A 24,245-nucleotide genomic window follows, 5' to 3' on the forward strand; every position below is an offset into this window, starting at 1 on the left:
TACAAAGTCACCTTAGGAATGCTTGAAGAAGCTGTCCACAGTCAGGTGACTTGCCAGTGACATATCACTTTGAGAATGTGCTGAGGGAAGCTTCTAGCAGCTGGGCACTGCCCTGGGCTACCAGAACTGGGAGCTGGGGAAGCTGCCCTCTGCAGGAGCCAGGCAGCGGAGAAAGCGGCACCCTGTGGGAGCCCAGGGCGGGAGATCCTGCACTGTGCCGGCCACGGGCCACTCTTTCACTGTCCTTCCAGCATCCTCTACTGGCATAACACCATACAAGTGATTGAATTACTGTAGGTGAAATATTTCCTCAGCACCTCCGTTATCACAGAGCAGGCAAAGAAGGGTGAGAAGGGTGGATTTGGAGCTGAGAAGCAAAAAAAAAAAAAAAAAAAGAAAGAAAGAAAGAAAAAAAGAAAGAGAGAAAATTAATGACTAGGACAAAATCCTTTATCGTATGTGTGTTTTGCAAATATTTCTCCCAGGCTATGGCCCACCTTTTCATTTTCTTAACAGTGTCTTTTAAAAAGCCAGTGTTTTGAATTCGGTGATGTTCAATGTATCAATTTTTTTCTTTAGCCATTTATTCTTTTTTTTTTTAATTCTAAAAAATCTTTGCCTAACCCCAAATCAAAGATTTTCTCCTATGTTTTCTTCTAGAAGTTGTTTTAGCTGCTAGATTTAGGTTTATGATCCATTTCAAGATTTTATTGTATATGCATTTTTAAATTTTTATATTTATCTTTCTTTAAAAGATTATTTTGCTTTGAACAGTTTTAGGTTCACAGCAAAATTAAGAGGAAGGTACTGAGATTTCCCATATACCCCCTGTCCCCACACATGCCTAGCCTTCCCTGTTTCCAACATCCCCGACCAGAGGGTACACTTGTTACAGCTGATGAAACCAGCAGTAACACATCATAATCAGAGGAAGGGTATAGCTCAGTGGTAGAGTGCATGCCTAGTATGCGTGAGGTCCTGGGTTCAATCCCCAGTACCTCCATTAAAAATATATAAATAAACGTAATTACCTCCCGTCAAAAAATTTTTTTTAATTAAATGGAAATTGTTAAACACACACACACACACACACACACACACACACACACACACACACACACACACACACACACACACATCATAATCACCTAAACCCATAGTTCACATTAGGGTTCACTCTTAACGTGTACATTTTACAAGTTTGGACAAATGTATAAAGACATGTATCCATCATTATGGTGTCATAACAGAGTATCTTCCCTGTCCTAAAAATCCTCTATGGTCCACCTATTCATTCCCCACCCCCACCCCTGGTATGCATGTTTTAAATTGCTAAGTAACATACACATAGTAAATTACAAAGATATGTGAATGTACTTTAACTTATAGGGATGGTATTGAGTAATTTATCTCATTTGACTTCTTCCTTTTGTCACTCAGCACTGTTTTTCAGGGCCATTCCTGTTGCTATGTAAGCATCGAATCCCTTGCTTCCCTAACTGCTGCATGAGCATCTTCCACACTGTCCCCCTCTGCTCCTCTGCGGGTGGAGAGCTGAATGTGTATGATTGCCCCCTATTAGAATAACACAGCAGTGGACATTCTAATCCACATCCTCTAATGGACCTGTGTGGACATTTGTTTGGTATATCCACTCAGGAGGAGATCTGCTGTGTCCTGGGCTATGTATACATCTAGTCTATGCAGTGCCAGACTGCTCCCCAGAAAGCTTGGCTGTCCTGCAACTCCTCCAGCAGCACACGAAAGAGCTCACGTCTCCACGTACCTGCTAACATCTGGCCTTTCCTAGCCTTCCAATTTTTGCCAGTCTCATAGGTGTAAGGTGATATTTCATTGTTGTCATCATTGAACTTCTCTGACTATTGATGGTTTTAAGTCTCTTCATAGGCCTGTCTGAGTTACGACTTTTATAAATTGCCTGTTGATAAACTTTGCCCATTTTTCTCTAGGACCTGCTACCTTTTGCTTACTTTGGATTAAATTTGCTCTTCTTTTTCTAGTTTCCTGAGATGGAAGCTTAGATCACTGATTTTAGAGCTGACTGCTTTTCTAACACATGCATCAATGCTCTAAATTCCTCTCTAAGCTCTACTGTTGCTGCATCACACAAGTTTTGATTAGTTGTATTTTCATTTTCACTTAATTCCAAATAGTTTAAAATTTCTCGAGACTTCTTCTTTGACCCACATGTCATTTAGAAGTGTGCTGTGTAATGTTCAAGTATCGTGGGATTTTCCAGCCATCTTTGTGATTGGTTTCTAGTTTATTTCCATCGTGGTCTAACAGCAGACATTGTAAGATCTCTATGTTTTAAGTTTGTTAAGGTGTGTTTTGTGGCCAAGAGTATGGTCAGTCCTGGTGAATGGTCTATCTTGATGAATGTTCTATATGAGCTTGAGAAGAATGTGCATTCCAAAGTTGTTGGACGCACATCAGTTATAACCACTTGATTGATGATTTGTGTTCAACTGTGTCCTTACTGATTTTCTGCCTCGTTGATCTGTCCATTTCTGAGAGGGGTTGTTGACGTCTCCAACTATGATCGTGGATTCATCTACTTCTTCCTGCAGTATTATGAGTTTTGCCTTGGATATTGTTAGGTGCATCCATGTTAAGGATCATCATGTCTTCTAGGAGAACTGATCCTTTTATTATATATAGTGCCTCTCTTTATCTCTGAAGACTCCTTGCTCTGTAGTCTTCTCTGTCTGAAATTAATACAACTTTCTCTTAATTGATGTTATCATCATTTAACTTTCTTTATCCCTTTACTTTTTTTACCCCCCTTACTTTTTTTTAACTATTTTAAAATTTATTTATGTATTTATTTTACAATATCATATTTTTTTAAATTGAAGTATAGTTGATGTACAATATTATATGTTACAAGTATACAGCATAGTGATTCACAAATTTTTAAAGGTTATACTTCATTTATAGTTACTATAAAATATTGGCTACATTCCCCACATTGTACAATACATCCCTGTAGCTGATTTTATACCTGACAGTTTGTGTCTCTTAACCCTCCACCTCCATCTTGCTTCTCCCCCTTCCTTCTTCCCGCTGGTAACCACTAGTTCCTTCTCTACATATGTGAGTCTGTTTCTTTTCTGTTACATTCACTAGTTTGTTGTATTTTTGAGATTCCACATGTAAGTGGTATCTTACAGAATTTGTCTTTCTCTGTCTGACTTATGTCACTTAGCATAATGCCCTCCAAGTGCACCCATGCTGTACACCAGAAACGAATACAACATTTTAAATCAACTGTACTTCAGTTAAAAAGCAAACAACCAACCAACCCATTTAAAATGTGGGCAGAAGAACTGAACTTTACTTTTAAAGTATTTGTGTCTTTATATTTAGAGTGCGTTTCTTATAGATGACATAACTGGATCATGTCTTTTGATCCGCTCTGACACTCTGTCTTCTAACTGGTATATTTAGACCATTGACATTTAAAAACGATGACTGATATAGTTGGATTAATATCTACTATATTTGTTACTGCTTTCTATAAGTTACCTCTGTTTTTTGCTTCTGTTTTTGTCTTCTATTTTTTTTTCTGCCTTTTGTGGTTTTAGTTGAGCAATTTCTATGATTCCATTTTCTCTCTTTTCTTAGCATATCAGTTGTGCTTCTTTTCAAACTCTGTTTTAGAGGTTTCGCTAGAGTTTGCACTATACCTTTATAACAAATCTAAGCCCGTTTTCAGATCGCGCTGTACCACTTCATGGGTACTGCAATTACTTGTAATAACCAAGTATTCCTAATTCCTTCTTCTCATGAGGTTACTGCTGGCATTCAATCATTTACACATAAGCTATAATCATTGAATACATCATTTCTGTTATTATTTTGAACAAACTGTTATACATTAGATCAATTAAGAATGCAAAAAATGAAAGTTTTGATTTTACCTTCACTTATTCCTTCTGTAATGCTCTTCCTTTCTTCATGTAGGTCCAGGTTTCTGACCTGTATCACTTCCTTCTCTCTGAAGAACTTCCTTTAACATTTCTTGCAAGATAGGTTTATTGGCAACAAATTCCCTCAATTTTTGTTTGGCTGAGAAAGTCTTTATTTCACCTTCCCTTTTGAAGGATAATTTCTCAGGATACAGAATTCTAAGTTGATGGGGATTTTTTCTCTCTCAAGACTTGAAATATTTCACTGCAGTCTCTTCTTACTTGCATGGTTTCTGAGAAATCAGATATAATTCTTCTTTGTTCCTCTATAGGTAAGGTGTTTTTCCCCCAGCTTCCTTCAGTATTTTTTGTTTATCTTTGATTTTCAGCAGTTTGAAGATAATATACTTGGATATAATGGCTTGGTTTTTTGTGTGTCTTGTTTTGGGGTTTTTTGTTTCATTTTTGGTTTTGGTTTTTGCATTTATCTGGCTTAGTACACTCAGAGCTTCCTAGATCTGTGTTTTGGTGTCTGACATTAATTTTGGGAAATCCTCAGTCATTACTGATTCAAATTTTTTTTTTGTTCCTTTCTCTCATTCTTTAGTATTCCTCTTATGTGTATGTTACACGTTTGACAGTTTCTCCACAGGCTTTGGCTATCATTTTCCATTCTCTCCTTTCAGTCATTTTTCTCTTTGCTTTTCAGTTTTGGAAGTTTCTACCGACATATCCTCAAGCTGAGAGAGTCTTTCCTCAACCATGTCCAGTCTGCTAATGACTACAGCAAAGGCATTCTTCATTTCTGTTATAGTGTTTTTGATCTTTAATAATTTCTTTCGGAGTCTGCCTTATTATTGCCATCTCTCTGCTCAGATTGCCCGTCTGTTCTGGCACGTCGTTTACTTGATCCATCGGTGCCCTTAGCATGTTAATCACAGTTATTTTAAAACCTAGTCTGATAATTCCAGCAGTTCTGCCAGATCTGAGGCTGGTTCCGGTGCTTGCTCTGTCTCTTTAAACTATGCCTTTTGCCTTTAGGTATGCACGGTAATTTTTTTTTTTGAAAGCCAGACATGAGGTCCTGGATAAAAGGAACTGCTGTAAATAGGCCTGCAGTCACGTGGTCAAATGGGGGCGTGGGAAGGGGAGTCCTGCAGTCCTTCGATTAGGTCACAGACCTTTAGTGAGCCGGTACCTCTGGGCTGTGAAATTTACAAGTGTTTCTCTGGTTTTTTGTTTTTTTTTTTTTCATTCCCTTAAGTAGGACTAGCGCTGGCTGGAGTTGGGGATTTTCCTTCTCCCCAGGTTGGTTAGACTCTGCTAAAAGCCCAGTTGTTTAGGCTCAGGTAAAAGAGTTTCTTCTGGGGGTGTTAGGAAGATTGGAGCCCTCTGACATATTACAAAATGGTTACTTTTTCTCTCCCCCTGCTGGAAGCATGACCTGATTTTTTCTCTGACATTTGCCGTGAGAACCTGGTAGAGTTGCTGGAGGTTAAAACTCACAAAAGTTTGGGTGCCCTTATAAGCCTGGGCCCCCTGGAGTTTTGAAACCTCAGACTTGTCCACACGGAGCCTCCAGCAAGTCACCAATCACAGTTCAGGCTTGCCTTCCCTGTAACTGGTTGACAGGGAAGTTTCTGTTCACAGGTTTCCGTTCTGGTAAGTTGTGAACATTTGTCTGTATCTCCAGTTTTTGGAGCAGTGGTTTGCTCTGTGTCCTCAGTTCTCTGACAGATCTAAAAAGAGTTGTTTCTTTTCAATTTGTTCAGTTTTTTAACCTGTAGGATAGAGTGCCAACTTCCAAGCACCTTACTTGCCCACAGGAAACTGGAAGTCTCTCTTTTGCCTTTTGGTGTGTATGAGTTACTAGCATGTTCTATGAATTAATCCCTTATTATTTTTAGATTTACATTCTCTCTTCTATTACATTCTCTCTCATAGTATCCTCTTTTGAACAGAAATCCTTAATTTTCATATCATCAAATTAATCCATTTTTTTCCCTTCTGGTTTGTGCTTTTGAAGTTTTATTATAAGGAGTTCCCTTCCCAACCCAGGTCCCGAAGGGACTCTTGTATTTTCTTCTATTAGCTTTAGTGTTTTATTTTTCACCTTAAGGTCTTTTGTCATTTCAAGTGTACACTTTTATTTGGAATCAAAGAGGAATTCCATTTTGTTTCTCTCCATCTAGTAAGCCGGTTTTCTCTGCCCCTTCTTCACTGATGTGTGACACCTCCCAAGCATATACTCATGGTCTGACTATGAGTTTTCTCTTCTGTCCCATGGTCTGTTGGTCTGGTTTTGTGCAAATCAGTGTTGTTGTTTTCATTTGCCTGGCTTTTCATATGGCTTTGCAGTGTGCTGCTCTTTACTCTTGTAAGGCTGACTTCATCTTGTTCATCTATATAAATTTTAGAATGAGTTTATCAAGTTCCTGAAAAACATACCTGGAATTTTTACGAGAATTTCATTGCACATATAAGTTAATTCATAAAGAACTGACTCCTGTATAATATTAAGTCATTCCATCCAAGAGCATAAAATTTCCTGCCATTTATTCAGGTTAATTTCTACACCCTTTTTTAGAGTTTTAACGTTTTCTCCAGAGGTTTCTTGTATATTCTTGGTTAAGTTCATTCCCAGGTTTTGTACATGCATTTCTGCTGCTATTGTAAATAGAGATTGGTTACTGCTGGTGAAGAGAAATGTTATGGATTTATTTTCTTAGGTTAGTATTGTATCTAGTGATTTTACTGAATTCTCTTTTAAAAATTTTTTTTTCTCCTTTTACAATTTTATTAGGTAGAATTATTACAGTTCAACTGCACATACACATTATATTGCATGTAAATACACACATACAGTATACTGCACATTTTTTTTTAGTTTACATAATGTACCAATTATTGTTTCTAGGAACAGATTAGATCTTTAGCTTTTTTAACTTACATAGTTATCAAAAGAATAAAGCCAACTACAAAATAAGAATCAACAGAGTGTGGTAATCCAATTGTAAAGGACAGTCAGATGTGCTTACCCATATTCAAGAAATCAAAATAATAATTAGTTCATTTGTGTCCTTTTTATTATTGTTATTATTTTTTAGGTTCCTCATATAAATGATGTCCTCTGGCATTTTTCTTTCTCTTTCTGGCCCACTTAGAATGACAATCTTCAGGTCCATCCATATTGCTGCAAATGGCATCATTTAATTCTTTTTTATGGCTGAGTAGTGTTCCATTGTATATATGTACCACATCTTCTTTATCCAGTCATCTGTTGTTGGACATTTGGGTTGTTTCCATGTCTTGGCTATTGTATATAGTGCTGCTATGAACACTGGGGTGCATACTGAATTCTCTTAATAGTTTTAACAGCCTATCTGTTGCTTCTCTTTGTTTTTCAAGATGAAAATATCATCTTTACATAATGAGAGTTTTCTCTCTTCTCTTCTAATTATTCTATTTCTTATTCTTTCTTCCCAATAGCTTTGTCTAGACCCTCCATTATTATATGTTGAATAGTAACAGTATATTTGGAGTCCTTATTTTTTTCCAGACCTTAAAAAAATGCACTTAAAGTCTTTTCATTAAGTATAATGTTTACTTTAAGTTTTTGATATATTTCCTTGACCAAGTTAAGAATGTCTCTCCTATATCCAGTTTCCTAAATTATTATTTAATCACAAATAGGTGATAAATTTTACCAAATGGTTTTTCTTCATCATTTGGGATAACTGTATGATTTCTGTCCTTTATTAATGAGGTGAATTCTGATGCTCAGCCAACCTGAAACTCCTGGAATAAACCCTATTTAACTAAAATGTATTTTTCAAAATATATAACTCAGTTATATGACTGGGTTAGTTAGCTGATATTTTATTTAGGATTTTTATCTCTACGTCATAGTTGAAACAAGCTTATTTTTTTCATTTATTGCTTTGTTCTTAATGACTCTGGACCCAAGATTTTTGAAACACTGGTTTCATAAAATGATCTGGGCAGCTTTTACTCTTTTCTCATTTTTTGGAAAAACTGATATAAAATAGGAATTAACTGTTCCTTGAAAGTTTGGTACAACTCCAGAAGTTCATAAACCTTTTACTATCATGATTCTTCCAGCCTCATTGTTTTCTATTGTCTACGCCATGTTTTGAAATGTTTGGTTTCAATGAATAAGAGTACAACGTTTTCTTTCCCCAGGTGGCTTCCTGTTGTGAAGTACACCCAGCCCTTAAGAACTGTGCCATCGCAAACTCAAGGTCGTCCACTTCAACTGGACTGTCAACTCTTACTCTCTAGGAGTGAAAGGGTAGCATTTCTCAGCCCCTCCTCAAGAGTCCTCCTTAGCCCTCACCTTCTACCTTTGAATAGATGACTCAGCCTCCTACTTTACTGAGCAAAGGGGACTCCTAGGGACTAGCTCTCTTGAATCTCACCCACCTGCTTACAGTGACCATATATCCACATCCATTCACACCTCTTTTCACCAGTCTCAGAAAATGAGGTGTCTTTTCTTAAATGCAAGACAATTCCTATAAATGTGCTTCAAAATGTGCCATCCTTTCTACCAGGGAACCTCACTCCTTTAGACCTCCTCTCTCTCCTGAAATTTAAACCCTCCCTCCCTACAGGGCTCCTTCTCCTCAGTCCAGTAACATAATCAAATCTCACCCATCCCCAAAAAATCCCTCCTTTGTGTGCTGTGGGACAGGCATTCCCACGCACTGCAGGTGGGAGGGTAAATTGGCAAGATCCTTCTGGGAAGCAATTTGGTAACTTGAATCAAAAGCCTGAAAAACATTTGCACCCTTTGTCCCAGTAATCCTACCTCCAGAAACCCCTCTAAGGAAGCAATCAGAAATGCTGACAAGGAGAGATGTTTAAAGATGTTAATCTCACTGTTATTTTAAGAGCAAAAATTGGAAACAATCTAAAGGTTCAATAATCAGGGATAGGTTAAATAAACTGTTCTTAAATATAATGAAATTGTGTGCAGTCACTGAAAACATCATTTTTAAAGAAGAGTTGACATGGGAAATTGTTCATGAAGCAATCCTGTAAGTAAAAACAGGAGCATATAAAAATACATATATAGTGTGGTGCTGAATTTGTTAGATATATAAAATAGTGAACACTTGTGGAATGTTAGCTCTTATATTCACTCTCTCACTCAATCTTCAAAACATTCCTTTACAGTTAATACTGTTATTCACATTTTGTAGAGAAAGAAACCAACTAGAAAGAAAAACATCAATGTCTACGGGAAGGCAAGGGGATTACTGATGAATTTTATTTTCTTCATACTCTTTTGTATTTTCCAACTCTTTAACGAGGAGGCATTACTTTTTGTCAAGCAAACAGTGTATCATTCTTTTCCCTTCTGGTGTATATATGTGAGGAATGAATAATTTGAACAATCCTCCCTCAGACTACTATTCCAACCACCAGAGACAGCCCACTGTGGGCAGTCTGGCTGTTTTGTGTTTGCTTTTCATTTATATTTGGCTTTGGTATTTATATTTGCTTTGAAATTGTGTATGTAGATATATACACTTTAAAAAAGCAAATGTGATCATCTTACCATGTCAATACTTAAAACTCAGCAATGTCAGCCCTTTCAGCCGCTGCATTTTGGTTTGCGCCCTGAGGGATGTCCGGGGACCCTTTCTGTTGGAGTGGCCCAAGTTGGACCATCTTCGAGTGTGCCTGGCTTCCCCAAGGGCTCCGGGTTTGCGGCCTGGAGAACTGAGTTCTTGTCCTATTTCTGCCATTTACTAGCTGTGCCACCAGAGGCCCATCACTTTTTCTCTCGGGGGTGGGGGGTGGGGGTGGGGTGGGGTGGGGGTGGGGTCTGTTTCCCCATCCTTCCCATGATTCAGGGCGGTAACAGCTCTTGCCAATTTCAGGTTGGCTCCAAATGGCAGATGAGTGCGACTTGTCTAAGTGCTTCCCCCAATGCTTTGGGGCTCTTTGCTTTGGCTCCTCCCCACTCGTCTGCTGCCTCAGAGACAATTCAGCTCGTCTCAAGTAGAGACGGGGGCCAGGGGACAGCGATGCGAGGAGAGACATGTCCCCACACAAGTACCATAGGGCCCGGGGCTCGAGGCTGGCTTTGGAGCCCCTCTCCAGTTCACTCGAGAGACTTCTGATGGGCACCGGCAGGGGAGGACTCTCTGGAGGCGGGAGCAAAAAAGAAATGCCTGGTGTGCAGCGGCGTGTAGCCGGGAAAGGCACTGGAGGGGAGCTGGGGAAAGCGCTGGCGGGCTGCAGACGCTGCGCGGCGTCCACTTCCAAAGCGCCTGTTAAAGGCTCTGCAGGAGCGAGTCGGCGCAGAAGCCAGGATCTTCTTCCGCGGAGCCGCCGCCCCCTGGTGGCCGCTTGCGGACATTACAGCTGCTCCATAGGCCCCCGCCTCCCCGCGCAGGTGGGGAGGGGCTGAGTTGCCACTCACATGTCCAGCAAATGGGAGACACTTAGGGGGCTCCTAACCTCCTGACACCTGTCAGAAAGGGAAGCCACGCCTCGGTGAACCAGCACTGTAACCCGGGACTCCAGATGCCCCACCCCATGGATGCTTACAACAACTTCTGGTAATCTTTACAGCAAAAGGCACCAGGCAATGAAGGAGATTCTGTTCGGGCTATTGCACTAGGGAGAAGGTTCATTAACGTCTCCAAGGAAGAGGCCTGAGGTTTTAGACAAGCCGGTGAACCAGCGAGTCCTCAGCCAGTCTCGTGGGAATAATAAAAAAGGATGGAGACGGGTTGTTTTCTTGCAATAGGTGAGCGCAAGGTGGTCCTTTGCAGTTAATTTCCCCAGGAGGGAAAGAGGTGGGGAAATGCCTTTTTTTTTTTTTTTATCCTGCCTCAGGTTTATTTGTACAGGAGGACATGAGCCCCATGCAGACAGCAGCCTGGTGGGGGGGGGGGGGTCACACCAGTCCTTCTATCCTCACATCAGCAGATGAAGGCTTTTACTCTAGAGCCTTTGTGGGGGGCTGGGCGCATTTGGGACGCGGAGCCCAAGCTGCTGATGCAGGAGCAGCTGTATTTGTGGCCTTGGTTTGAGCTTTGTCCTTGCCCTTGCCCTTGGGCCAGCAGAGCCTGAGACCCTTGACGGTGCCGCCCAAGCAGATTTCCCGAGCTTGGGGTGAGCAATGTAGGCAAGTCAACTGAACTTGGGGCTCTTGCCCTTTCCCTTTGGGATCTTGGGCTTGACCTCCTGGGCTTTAGGAGAGCCTTGACAGCCTCCGCACGTGCGCTCGTGGCCGAGCCGTTGTTGGCCTGCATCTTCTTCAGGCCCTTCTTGTTGTGCTTCTTGGCAAAGCGCCTGTTCATCAGGAACTTGGGGTCCACCCCCTTAAGAGATTCATGTTGTTGTGATCGGGGGTTTTTTGATGCCGTTTCTGTGCCACGTTTGGGACTGGTTGTGCGTGGTGTGGTTCTTGGACTTGGCCATGTCTGCACTGCGGCCAGCAGGTCCTGAAGCCCCTGTGACCGGAAGAGCAGAAATGTCTTAATTATCGCTGCCTTTCTGGAGCACAGGACTCAAATAAAGTTCAATATTGTCATCATAAATGGACCCCTGCTGCAGGATGACCATGTTAAGAGCTGAGGCCGGTGAGGTGATGTGGACACACTTCTGTTGGATCTGGGTGGACCTTTATAACGGCCCCAACCAACAGGCAGAAGTGACCCTGAATGATTTCTTAGGTTAAGTCATCAAAGTTAATAAGGCTTCCACCTGGCTAGCTGGCTGGCTCGTGCTCGCTCTCTCTCTCTCTCTCTCTCTGTACTTGCCCTGGGAACTCAGCCCCTACTTTGTGAGGAAGTCCAGGCTCCACAAGATGCCACGTGTGCAGTTCTGGTTAACAGCCCCAGCTGGGCCCCAGCTGGGTGACAGCCAGCACCAACCAGAGGTGGACGAGCCTTCAGATGATTCAGGCCAAGCTAAAGACTCAAGCTTTTGAGCCTTCCTGCTAAGGCCTCGGACATCGTGGAGAAGAGGCAAGCCACCCCTGCCGTACCCTGTCTAAATTCCTGATGTACAGAAACTGCAAGAGATTATAAATGGTTTTTGTTTCCGGCTGTTAAGGTTTTGGGGGGTAATATGTGCAGCTGTACTCACTGGAACATGCAGCATTCAATGTAAATAATTGTCATAAACCTGATTAAAATTTGAATGACAAATGCCAATTGTTCAAAAAAGAAAATATAGTTTTTAAAAAGAGAGATGTGATAGCTGAGCCTTTAATGGAGAGGCATGGCAGTAGGGAGCTGGAGAATGTCTCACCTTACATCATAAGGGAGGCAAAAATTACAGATTTTTCTTGAATCGGACAGTTGGAGAAACATGGGTCCAAGAAAGTGTTTTACAATCGTGAAGGTGTCAATGGAATTAAAACAATAAGCTGTCCACTTTCCAAAGCACAGAATAAGATAAAAATAGATAAATCATATATATCACAGAAGGTGAGAAACAAGAGAAACAAAAAAGAGAAAGCATAGACTAAAACAAGAAAATAAAACCCAAACATTAAACATAAGACCAAACGTGCCAGGATAAATATAAACGCATTAAACTCCCCACTAACAAAGACCCACCAATGAGCTAATACAATTTCATTACTACCGTGCATCTATATTACTGTATATACGGTATAGCTAAATAAAAATACACCCTTTCCATCTGTATCATCATCACATTGGGCAGATGTATCTTCCAGACGGCCCCCTCGCTGGTGCCACCAGCTCCCTGCCTCCTGGGGGCTGAGTGATGGTCTCCAGCGGCACGTGGGAACACTTGGGCTAACGGGGGAGGGGGCTGGTGGAAGTGACCCCCGCGGGCAGTTGTACACGCACGGTGGGAGGCACTGTCCAGTTTTCTGCCTGGAGCGACCCTGAACGGGGCGTGCTCCCACTCTCACGTGCGTGCTTCCTGTCTGAAGGTTCTAGGCCAGTTTAGTGGGCAGGCCACAGGGCACCGACCATGCCACTCTGCCCAGCCCCACTGGCCCATCATTAGGGAAGGTTCCACCCGGACTCCTGCCTATAATTGACCACTTTTTCTGAAAGGTTCAGAACTTCTGTCTTTTCCTATGTCTTAGTGAGCTTTGAAATTGGGAAGCTGGGAGATGGGATATCAAGGAAGGTTGTTTAATGCCATCTTAAGTCTGCAGTCTTATCTGTCATTTTAACAGGAGAAGCTTTTTTAAAAAACTTAAACAACAGGGGCTCATGGTCTGGGGGCTGGGCAGGGAGGCAGACACCTAACTCTAATTCAACGCAGAAGGAAGTAAGCGCTAAATATAGGTGCTGTCTGGCAAGAATAGGGAGGAGGGAGCAATAAACGCTGATGGAGAAATAAGAGAAGGTTCCGTGATGAATCTGCAGGGCCGAGCCTTGCTCTGAGCCCACAAACAGTAACTGTAAATGGAGGCAAGTACTCTCACCCACAAAGTGCATGCTTGGCATTCGAAGCCTGCTCACCAGGGGGCAGCTGAGCCACTCTAGGGCAAGGCCCCCCCTCGGGGCAGGGAGGCTGTGAGGGTGGGGAGGGCGCAGATGAAATGGCTCACATTGGGTTCAGGGGAAAGTAGTGGCCCAGGACAAGGGGGTCCTGGTGCAGGGGACCCCAGCCCTGCCCTGAGGACTTCAAGATTTCTGACGTTACCTAAGGTGAAATGTTGCAAATGATCAGGGGGGTGAATTGTGGGCCTTCTCTCAGTCCCAGGTTGGACAGGAGGCACGGGCCAGATGAGGGGGCTGCATGAGTCCTGCCCCAGAAACAAGGGTGGGAGTCTCAGCTAAAAGGCGGGGGGAGGGGGGGACTAGAATTCATCGCGTGCCTCCTCCATGCCAGGCCATACAGGGCATTATCTTATCTAATCTTTGTAACCCTGAAAATGTTTACTGAGCACCTACTATGTGCCAAACCAAACAAAAATCATGCTCCTCGTGCACAAGTAAACATTTGACACAATCTCAGTGATAAACACCTATCACCGTTAAGTACTACGAAGAACAATGAAAGGGAAAAGGATGAAAGGAAGTGCCATTGTCAAGAAGCAATCAGGGAAGGCCTCCCGGAGGAGGTCACATCTGAGCAGAGACCCCACTCAGCAAGCAAAAGAGCCTTACAGCTTCCCCAGCTAAAGATGAAGAAACAAACCACGGAGAAGTGCAGTGGCTTTCCCTAGATCACAAAGTTCCTAAGACTTCTCTAGGGAGGGTGTTCCTCCTGAGATTCTGGGCTCAGGTGATGTCCTCAGAGGCTGCACCTGACCCTGAGATGCTCAGACCCTTAGACCAACCCACTCAGTAAGAAGTCATCAGTTCTTTCTCTTTATTTCTTCCCCTCCCCCTTCTCTCCCACCCCAGAAGCCTTCCTGTGTTCCTTTCCCATTTTGGGGGCCATTCGTGGTAACCCCTTCCTTGTTTTTCTTATCATTTTTTACAATCTGTATGTGTGTAAACAATATAGTTTAGTTTTGTCTATTTTTGAACTTTATATAAATAGTATCATTTCCTTCTTCCTGACGCCTGGAACTTGGAGCTCCTGCAGCCATCAGGGACCATGAGTTATGGCCCTAAAGGATAACAGATCTTGCCTGGCTTTGTGACAGAGTGGAGCCATGAGACCAGACCTTGAGAGACAACTTGTTTCATGCAAGAGAGAAATTAACCTATCATCTTAAAGCCACTATTCGGTTTTCTATTATATGAGGCACAATCTAAGCCTGATCCTTATGGAAAATAAATGTTTTCAGTTAATTATAAACATCGGTTTGCTTGAGCTAAGTTTTCTGCTTCCATTAAAGCCACTTTTGCTGGTCAGCAAAATTATATTTAAATATACACAAATTTTTCAAATAGCCTATTGGACCGGTATTTCATGATGATATGAATAACTGAGATACAGTGTCTTTCGCTATAAAAGTAGATATCCCCTAAGATAGTAGATATTCCTTATGCATAAGAAGCTCTCTGATTCATGACAGCTACAGGTAAGAGAATGTCAAGGTATTCAGGAGGTAATACATTCATCCTTTTTGAATGGAATTAGCAGCAAGTAGATCACAGAGAATTTCCTACATAAGTTAGCCAGGTTGCCTCCTGTTCAAAGTGAGACTTTCAAGTCATGGTCCCTACCCTCCGTGCCTGGAAAGTGATAAAGATACGGGTTGTAAGTAAGTCACTGTCAGGTAGCAGGTTATTGTGTTTGGTCACGGACTCCAAAGGCAATAGTTTTGTTTTCTGTTTTAGAGGAGCAGAGCATGGGGAGTGGGTGGGGAGTGGTGAACACTTACACCCACCTACGCACTCACTAATGAGGGGGCTACTGGGGTTTAGGAGTGAACACTGTGGATTCTGACTGTTAAGGCCTCATATGAGTCAGAGCCTCAGTTCCTCATCTGGAAACAGTGGCTTACAACATGGAGGTACTGTGTGGACTAAATGAGAAAACACATATAAAATACTGGCATAAAGGAGGCACTCCATAAATGTTAGATAAAATGGATTTGTTTTATTTTTAATCTGTCAACAGGTTAAGTGGAGTCAAAAAGGACCAATGTGTCCCTTTGGCAGAAGGCCTTATTCCTTATTCCAGCCTCAGCCCCCAGCCAGGCCCCAGGGGGAGAGGCCGCTGAAGGCCTGCCCCTGCCACCCAGCCCTCGAGGGGGTCCCAGGGCCCCTCACCTCCCAAAAGCAAGGACACTCCGCATCGCCAAAGCTGAGAAGAGCTGGGCGTAAGTACACATGACATTCCCGTGTTTACTTAAAAGATCCTAATCTCTGGGCGTTTATTTTGGGGATTACAGTGGTGGCTTAAGCTAAATTGAAGTCTTTCCTTCACTTGGCTGCTAAAGTTTAATTCAGTCTAATTATTTCATATAGCATGGACTATAATAGTTTCATAATTTCTAGTATATTAAGCACTTAATATGTTGTGTCATTTGAAATCACATATTAAATTCAGCAAAGCACATTTTAATGAGAGTTAAGTGGTGTGAAAATATTAATACGATGTGATGGTTCATCCTGGCGCTCACATTTCGTAGGTCTGTTCCTGATGCACAGACGGCTCGCTCACCAGGTAAGGGAAGCATTTAACTGCCTGGGGCTCAACTGGGTGTCTGAGCAGACAGTACTCGCTACCTTTTGCTGTACAGCACTTTACAGTGGGATTTCTCATTGGTGCTCAGGACCCACGAGAGCAAGTAGGGAAATCATTATTTCCATTTTAGAGACGAGGAAACTGAGGCTTACAGCCGGGATGTCACTATGGCCCTTCCTGGCTCAAAGCCATGGCAATTTTTCCCCCTGTTCCACGGCTGCTGTCAGTGTAACCTGGGGGTGAGTGATGTCTGGACTCTGGGGCAGCAAGGATTTGGAGGTGTCACACGTCTCCGACTCCGTCACTCCATAGAGAGAAACTGACAGAGCCACAGAGAAGCTGGCCGAATTTGGACTTGGACTTGGCATTTCTTTGTGTCCTCTCTTTCTGAGCACACCCCACATCACAGCGAAGCCTTAGACAGTAACAGCTCAAAATAATGATGCATCAATTACAGGCTTTAAGGCAACAGAGAGAGAGAGAGAGAGATTTGAGAGAGAGCTTCCCTGAACCCCTCAAACTGTCTTCCCATATTCCTTCTAGGTGCAAAGTTAACCCTTGGAGTCAGAGAGATCTGAGAGCGAACTCCAGTGTCACTGACTAGCTGCGTCACTTTACCTCTCTAGGCCTGAGTTCTCCCCATCAGTAAAACAGGAATAAACTCCCCTGTGCTTCCCTCTCAGAGACATTAAAATGAAGTAGGAAGAGGGTAACAGGTCAGTGGTAGAGCCCACGTTTAGCATGTATGAGGTCCTGGGTTCAATCCCTAGTACCTCCGTTAAAATAAATAAATGAACCTAATTACTGCCCCCCCCCCCAAATTTTAACATTAAAAAATAAATAAAATGAAATTGGACGTGGGAAGGCCCTGTGTTGATCTGAATTAAAGGGCAAGGACTCATCCTAAGCTGAGTGAACAGCAGTTAGTGAGTTTATGTGGTGTCCCTTCTCAGCAACATAAATGCGTTTTTAACCAGGGCCTTTAGTAAATCAAACCCAAAGGGCTAAATCCCTCTGGGTGACAACAGTGCCTACAGCAGCTCAGAAAAGTAGGCAAAAAAAAAAAAAAAAACAAAAAAAAACCACCCAAAAACCTAAGAAAAAAATCCTATAGTAGCTAAGAAACAGTCCCCATAGTAGGCTAAAAAAGAGAAAAAAAAAAAAAAGGCAAAAAAAAGGCACCCTCTCACCACCTCCCACCCTCCCTCCATGCTGGGCCTTCAGCACTCAGGGGCAGGGGGTGTATGGTTCAGTGGGCCCCTGTGGACTGTTTGTGGGATCTTCCGTGCCCCAAAGATGACCAGCATGCTCTGCTCTTCTGGAACAGAAAACAAAACTAGTGTTGAATTTTCACATCTGGCTAATTACAGTCTTTGAAAAAGCCCTCATCTACCCGGGCACAAAAATCACAAGGTCAAAGCTGACAAAGATGTTAAAGAGCACCTCGAGGGCATTTCCCCCACTTTGCAGAAGATAAAACAGGATCAGAGAAGTCCAGGAAGTTGGCTGAGGTCACACAGACAGGTGCAGGGAAGAATGGGAACTAAAATTCAGCTCGCTCTCTTCTGTACCACAATTGCTCAATTAAAAAACAAACAAACAAACAAACAAAAAACCCGACAAACAAAACCTCACCTCTGGCTGAAAATAACACATGCACATGTAGCCAGAAATGGTAAACAACCTGCTGCCTCTCCTGCTGGTTTCCGCAATAAGACAGTTATGAACCCACGAGCTGTACCTGTCACCGCGACACGTGTGTGCATCAACTGTGTCGAAAAGGCTCGCCTTCTCAATAAATGAATAAAAACGTGGATGCTAATTGAAGACTAGCATCATCTCCCATCAATGCTAATACGCTTTTTGGTTATTTGCAATTCCCTTTTGTAAACCTGAGAGAAACATCATTGCCCAAATCAGCTCTTTTCGCTCACTAACGGCCATATTAGCATTCTGAGGTTTGTGTTTGCTGACTGCTTATTTAGAGAGAGGTCAGATGAGAAGCTGGGCTACCTACACCTGATTTCCATTTCACTGAAGACAGGTGGAGGGGTGGGGCTCCAAAGTCCCCAAGGGCCAAGCTGGGTGCTCCCTGGCTGGGCCTGAGTCAGGCTCACAGGGCAGAGCCAGAGCTCCGCCTGGAACACCCAGTACCTCCACGGTGGCTTCCCGAGGGAAGGACTGGCCCAGATGGGTGAAACTGACTCAGGTGGCTCCGAGGTCTTCCTCTGCCTGGAACTCTGACCTATCCTCTCAGGGCTGCATCCCTATCATCAAGTGACAGCTCAAATGTCCCCTCCCTGCTGCCCACCCACTGAGTGGCCTTTATTCTCCAGCCACGCTGTATCCCACTCGTTCTTTCTAGTCTGTCTCAGCACTGAGAATTCTTGTCCCTTGCTGGAAAGGAAGCTCCGTGACCCCAGCAACCCTACCACTCGTTCACCCCTGCAGCCCCAGCGCTCACGTCATAGGGGCTGGATATTTGGTGGAGGAATGAAGGAAGGAAGGAAAGCCCGAGCTGATAAGGCCTTGGGAGTATTGTTTAAGAGGAAAAGGGGCAGGCTACACTCCTGGTCCCAAAGCTTTTCTCTTGAGTTCCACTGTGAAGAGGAAAAGATCAGTCTTTGAAACCAGACTTACACCCTGATCCCAACTTCTTTCACCACTGGCAGGATAATTTTGGCCTTGAGAGTTTAACCAACTAGAACCTCAGTTTTCTAACCTGCCAGCTGAGGACGGGACACCGATCTGGCTTAAGTGCCTAGCCCAGGGCTGGATCAAAGGGTGGCGACTTTTCCCAGATCGCCACCCAGCCCTCCCCGAGTCACTCTGTGCAAAGCCTGGGCCCCAAAATGAACACCCTCCCTCTTCCCCTTTGGCTTCAAGTGCTGGGCGCAGGTCCTGAGAGCCCCGGGGAGAAGCAGCGGCGCGCTCTGACCCCGATCGAGCTGAAGCCGCAGCCCTCGGCCGCCCCTGCCCAGCCCCTTCCGGTTCACGGTCGGCGGCTCCAGCCCTCACAGGGGTCACCGGTCCCAGCCCGGCCATCTGACCGCAAACGTTTCGGGGGTCCGGGACCGCACTTCAGTGGGGACCTCATTGGCACCGCGGCCCCCACCCCGCAAAAACCCTCTCGCCGCGCAGACACTACCCTGCGCGGTTACGGGGGGGGGCACTGTCCCGGGGCGTCCTCCTCTGCCACGAGCAGGGAGGGCCCCGGGCAGGGGGCCGACCCCCGCGCGCACAGCCCGGCTGGCACGGAAGAGGCGCGCGGGGAACGCGCACCACGTGACCCAGCGTGCCTGCCCGCGCCGTCCGCCAGGCGCACCGAGGTCGGTAGGGAGGGCAAATTTCCCATGGTCCCTTCATTTGCATATGGGATGTAACAGGGTTAGGGAGACAATTAGATTTCAGCTAGTCGTAACTACAAACAGATAATGACAGCAGTGTGTGATACAGAAGGTAGTAACTTCTTAGATACTTTAGAATTAAAAATAAAATTGACAGTAAAATCGCCATAATCGGGAAGATTTTGGTATTATTAGCTTTATATACTTCGTGAGCGAGCTCACTAGTCCGTGCTCGCTTCGGCAGCACATATACTAAAATTGGAACGATACAGAGAAGATTAGCATGGCCCCTGCGCAAGGATGACACGCAAATTCGTGAAGCGTTCCATATTTTTGTCCCTGAGGCTCCCTTAAAAAGTGTTTGCATTGAGGTGCAAGCTGAACAGGTTCTACTTTGTGACACAAAGGAGTCCCTGGAGATAGAAAAAAAGTGTGGGTGGTTAGATTCATCGCTCTGCTGTGCTTTTTACATTTGGCTCTTGGGCCTCAGTCTTGTCCTTCAAATCTTGCCTCTGCTTCCCTCTGAACTGAGTTCTGTACTGAGAAACGGCCTTGCTAAAGTTGATTTGTTTCACCTCCAAAACATAACAGGACCTTAATGCTACCATAAACGTTAAGCTGTACTATAACAGGAACTTGGAACAAGACTGACTTCTCAAGCTGCCTCTGAATCTTAAAAAAAAGAATGAAAGAAAGAAAAAAAAAAAAAGCCCACTTCTTATTGAACATTACCACGTCCTTCACAGAGACCTCATTTTTAATACTTCCGACAGTCCTGCCTTGTGGGTATTACTGCCACCATTCACAGGAGACACTGAGAGGTAAAGCGACCTGGGCATGATCATATAACTAGTAAGCAGCTGAAGCAAAGCCTGATAAGACCTTTAGAGGCATAGACCCTGAAAAGACCCCCAGGTAATTCAGTTGCAAATAGCACAGTCCTAATTCTTAAGATGAGAAGGGTGGGGAGGAAAGGCCAACAAAGTTCAGATTTCCTGTGATGCGTTTGTCAGTGTTTTTGAGATGCCAATTTCTTTCCAGGAGAAAACTGCACATATACTTTCCTGGTGCCTGAACACGCACGCAGTCAGCCTGACAGTCCTGCAGTCACTGGGAGCCTGGTTGGTCTGCTCCAGCGTCCTCACAGCGCCCAGGCTCTGTGCTCGCCTCAGTCAAAGCAGATGGACAGACATGGAGCCCCAGGGCCTCCCCACCCAGAGCAGTGTTGGGTCCTCTCCCGGAGGGTGGTCAGAGCCACCCACCAGCGTTCCAGCAAGGATCCATTTCTGTTCTCTTAAGTGGAAGTAACAACCAAAAATAGGGATCTGTGGTACCTCTCGTTGCGCCTCCTCGACTCACCGCCTCCAATGCATGGAGTTAGAGGACGACCTTTGTTTTCCTTTCTTCCCCTCAAGATACCTGGTTCCTTGGAGGCCACTTGGGCAATTGGGTGAGTAGTTTCAAAGGTTCTTTTCCTGGGATGCCCAACAAGGAAATGACCAATGCTGGTCTGGCTCTCTCTCCTTCTAAAGAAACTCATCATTCTTCATCCTTCTTGGCATAACCCTTGCCTCAACAGAAATCAGGAAAGACACAGAGAATTCCTAGTGCTGTAAAAGCCAAAGACACAGCTGGCTGTCGCAGTTCTGCACAGCCGTATGAGGTAGGTATCTTTTTGCGTCATAATATTCACGAGGAAGCTGAAGCACAGAGATTCAACAACTTGCCCACACATCTAATCAATGGCAGAGAAAGGACCGAGACCCAGGAAATCTGGCTCTAGAGCTTGTGCTCTTAACCAAACACTATGTTCCCTTTGGGGGTGTGGAGTGGGAAATGAGACAGTTTAGAATAATACAAAGAGCATGCAGGTCCGGTTCTGCTTTTGTTGGTGATCAAGGACAGGAGTCCAATTTTTGCAAAGGATCAAGGCTAGACTTTATATCAGGGTAGCTGAGAATGGGTGGACAGGAATGCACCCAGTGACCTTGCAAAAGTAGATGGGGTGAAGGATCACCCTCTTTGGGATGCAGTTGGAAGGGGAAGAAAGCTTTCCTGTCTTAGGCTGACAATACTTTACCTGCCCCCTGCCCCCTAAAACTAATCCTATTAATGAAGGATCTTCTGAGCAGTAAGCCTGTATTTAATTAACTATGCAAACGAGCTTAATTACTTCCCAGTAGCTATTGTCCAGAGCACCTAAGGATTCCTTCTCCCAGACATTGTCAGTACCCAGATGAACCACAAAGATGGAACCCATTCGTCTACATCTGTTGAGTACCTGTGATGCACTGGGCCCTGTGTTGAAGGCCACAAGGAAGATCAAGATGTGGCCTAGTTGCCGAGGCACCTACAGCCCTCGAGAAACAGAAACACACGACCTAGGTTAACTCAGGGAGGTGAGCACCCTATTACCTTCATGAACCAAGTACCACAGTAACACAGAGGTTACTCCCAGGAATCCAGGGGTCTTCCAAGGGTCATCTGCTGACAGGTTACCCCCATATGCAGAGGAAATGGAGGTTGGGAGCAACTACTGGTTTCTCCCAGAGGAGTGAAAAATCAAGCAGCTTGACACTGTCTACGCCTGCTCCTCCCACCTTCGCTCAGTTTTATCACCCTGGATTTTCTGGGACAGGTGAAGATAGAGACCACCAGCCCTACCCCAGCTCCTCATCAGGGGTCTGGAGTTCTTCTGCTGAAAAAGGAGTGGGAGGTTGAAGAGGCATGTTTACCTGATTCTTCACCCCCAGACCTCAGTCTCCAGATCCCGACCTCCTGTGGGCACCGCCGGAGCCGAGATGTGGAATAAACAGCGGGGAAGAAATTCTATGCCCTATAGCTGGCTCCAGATTCCCCAAGCCCCACTCTTTCTCCCTAAAACAAGACGCCCTAGTCTGAGGCCTTCGGACGTTGGCTGTAATGCCTAAAACGTGTCGCAAGGTGGCAACGTTGTGGCGAGAAATAGACTTTTTTAAAAAGCTTGGATTTTTTTTCAAAGCATATTTTCCCTATTAATGTTTCATTTAACTTAATTAGAATCTGGTAAACTAATTAAAGTAGCTACGAGCCCCGCAATCAGCAATAATTCGTATAATTATTGATAATTACATCCATACCAATCGTTTGGTTATTAACATTTGGGGGGGGAACAAACCACTTCTGAAGGGAATCGGAGCCCAGGAGGGCTTTTGCGACAGAGCTTTCTGGGTCGCATCCGCCTACACCTCCAATCCACAGAGATTCCGGCAGATGGGGCGCCCTTTCCGGCAGGTCCCAGACGCCTACGGCGCTTTTCCCGTTGTTTGGGGAATCCGGAAAGGAAAGGTGAAGAGGAATACTTGCCAGGCTCTTCAGTGTGGGCCGCAGCCACGGAACTTTCTGGGAACAGTTAATCCCATTTTACAGAAAAGGAAAGTGCCACTTCCAAAGAAGCGGCTCCGCCCAAAGGGAAAAGGCGCGTGCACTCTTCCAGCCCGCGGTCCCCGCAGGTCCCAGCTCCGCTCGCCCTTGGTACGCCCTGGGGACGCGTGGCTCTCCTCTCCGGACCTCAGTTTCCCCTTTGGTACACTGAAGGAATGATCCCGTTCCCTGGAGGGTCCCTGTCGGGATAATCGCGTGTCCCAAGGCGAGTTCAACCCTTGGCGACACCTCACGGATTACCCGGCGCCCTCACCGCCATTCTCTCTCCTGTCCCGTCTGGATCTAGTACCTCGGAATATCCTGGGACATGAGGGCTCCGAGCCCCAGCGCAGGGTGTCTGGGGCCTGGCGTCCTGCCTGTGCCCCTTCCGGGAGGCCCCGATGGCGCCCTGGCTCGTCGGCTCCGCCCTGGGTCCTCCCGACGACCCGCCACGAAATTTCCGCACCCTCGCAACCGAGGGCTCCCGGGCCCGAGCTGCTCGCCCGGCGGCCCGGTACTGAACGCCCGCCTCCAGGGTCTCCGTCCAGGGCGCCCAGCGCAGCCAGGAGACGAGCAGTGGGGGCCCCGGGGCGTCGGAGGGCTGCGTCGTCGGGGTGGGGGGTCCAGGCTGCGGAGCGCTCTCCTGCGCTGGCTTCCCTCCCACAGCGCTGTCCACGCGCCGGCGGGGACAGACGCCTGAATATTAATTTAGAGGCCTAAACGGAGACCTAGGAAGAATTAAGGGCAGGACACAGCACTCCTGCTAGTCAGCTAAGGAGGGGAAATTGGAAGCCAGGACTGAATGACTCCCGGGACCATGCGCTTTCCCACTCGAGCCACACTCTCCTCCCCCTCCAAAGAGCGCGCTGCAGTTTCCATTCTTTATCTGCAGCCCAAGCAGCAGGTGCGCTGTGGAAACTGAGGCCGAAGGGAGGAGGGGGGCAAGGTAAGGCCTCAGCAACCGCGGCCGTCCCCACGGACTCCAGCGGCCGGCGTATCTCACCTTCCTCCTTGGGCTTCTCGACGTCCTCTATCCCCCTGGGACTAAAATGGACGGAAACTTAAAAACCACCAGGGCTTCCTCCCTCCGGGTAGCAGCGAGGCAGGCGGCAGGGCATCTGCGCACAAGCGGCGAGTCTCCCGCGAGCCTTCCAGGCCTGCGGGACCCAGACCCACCCCCACGTACCTTGTCCCTCCCGCCCCTAGGCCAGGCCGACGGTGCCCGCGCCTCCTGGCAGTTCTGGTTGAACCTGGAATTTCGGGCTGGGCGAGAATTCGGTCCCTGAGCACCCTGGAGGTGTCTTCCCCGGGGCGGGGGGGGGGGGGCAGGTGTGCAAATGGGCACAAGTAAACTCTCAAGAGTCAGATACTTGCGGTAGTTCCTTTTCCCGGCGGAGGCCCCAGGAAGGATCCTAAACATGGGGCGAGGGTTGCTGCTGGGCAA

The 24,245-nt window shown here is 45.5% G+C and overlaps 1 protein-coding gene and 1 non-coding gene across 2 annotated transcripts; both read left to right on the forward strand.

The window, feature by feature from the left end:
- The first annotated feature begins 18,904 nt into the window (after positions 1–18,904).
- On the forward strand, positions 18,905–23,322 carry LOC116664033. The gene is made up of 4 exons (XM_032480863.1): positions 18,905–19,381; positions 20,441–20,560; positions 22,640–22,726; positions 23,197–23,322. Exons 1-4 carry the CDS (start codon positions 18,905–18,907, stop codon positions 23,320–23,322), a joined length of 810 nt encoding a protein of 269 aa, XP_032336754.1.
- Positions 19,628–19,734, forward strand: LOC116664614. Its single transcript, XR_004321132.1, has one exon. It is a non-coding gene; the product is annotated as a U6 spliceosomal RNA (small nuclear RNA).
- Positions 23,323–24,245: the final 923 nt, after the last annotated feature.

Source organism: Camelus ferus, chromosome 6, assembly GCF_009834535.1.
Source record: "Camelus ferus isolate YT-003-E chromosome 6, BCGSAC_Cfer_1.0, whole genome shotgun sequence".
Classification (NCBI taxonomy): domain Eukaryota; kingdom Metazoa; phylum Chordata; class Mammalia; order Artiodactyla; family Camelidae; genus Camelus; species Camelus ferus.

Coding starts and splice junctions, on each gene's coding strand:
- LOC116664033 (XM_032480863.1), top strand. CDS start 18,905: ATGAACACCCTCCCTCTTCCCCTTTGGCTTCAAGTGCTGGGCGCAGGT. Junction 19,382..20,440: donor CGTCCGCCAGGCGCACCGAG/GTCGGTAGGGAG, acceptor ATTTCTTTCCAG/GAGAAAACTGCACATATACT. Junction 22,727..23,196: donor GGGGAATCCGGAAAGGAAAG/GTGAAGAGGAAT, acceptor CCCTTCCGGGAG/GCCCCGATGGCGCCCTGGCT.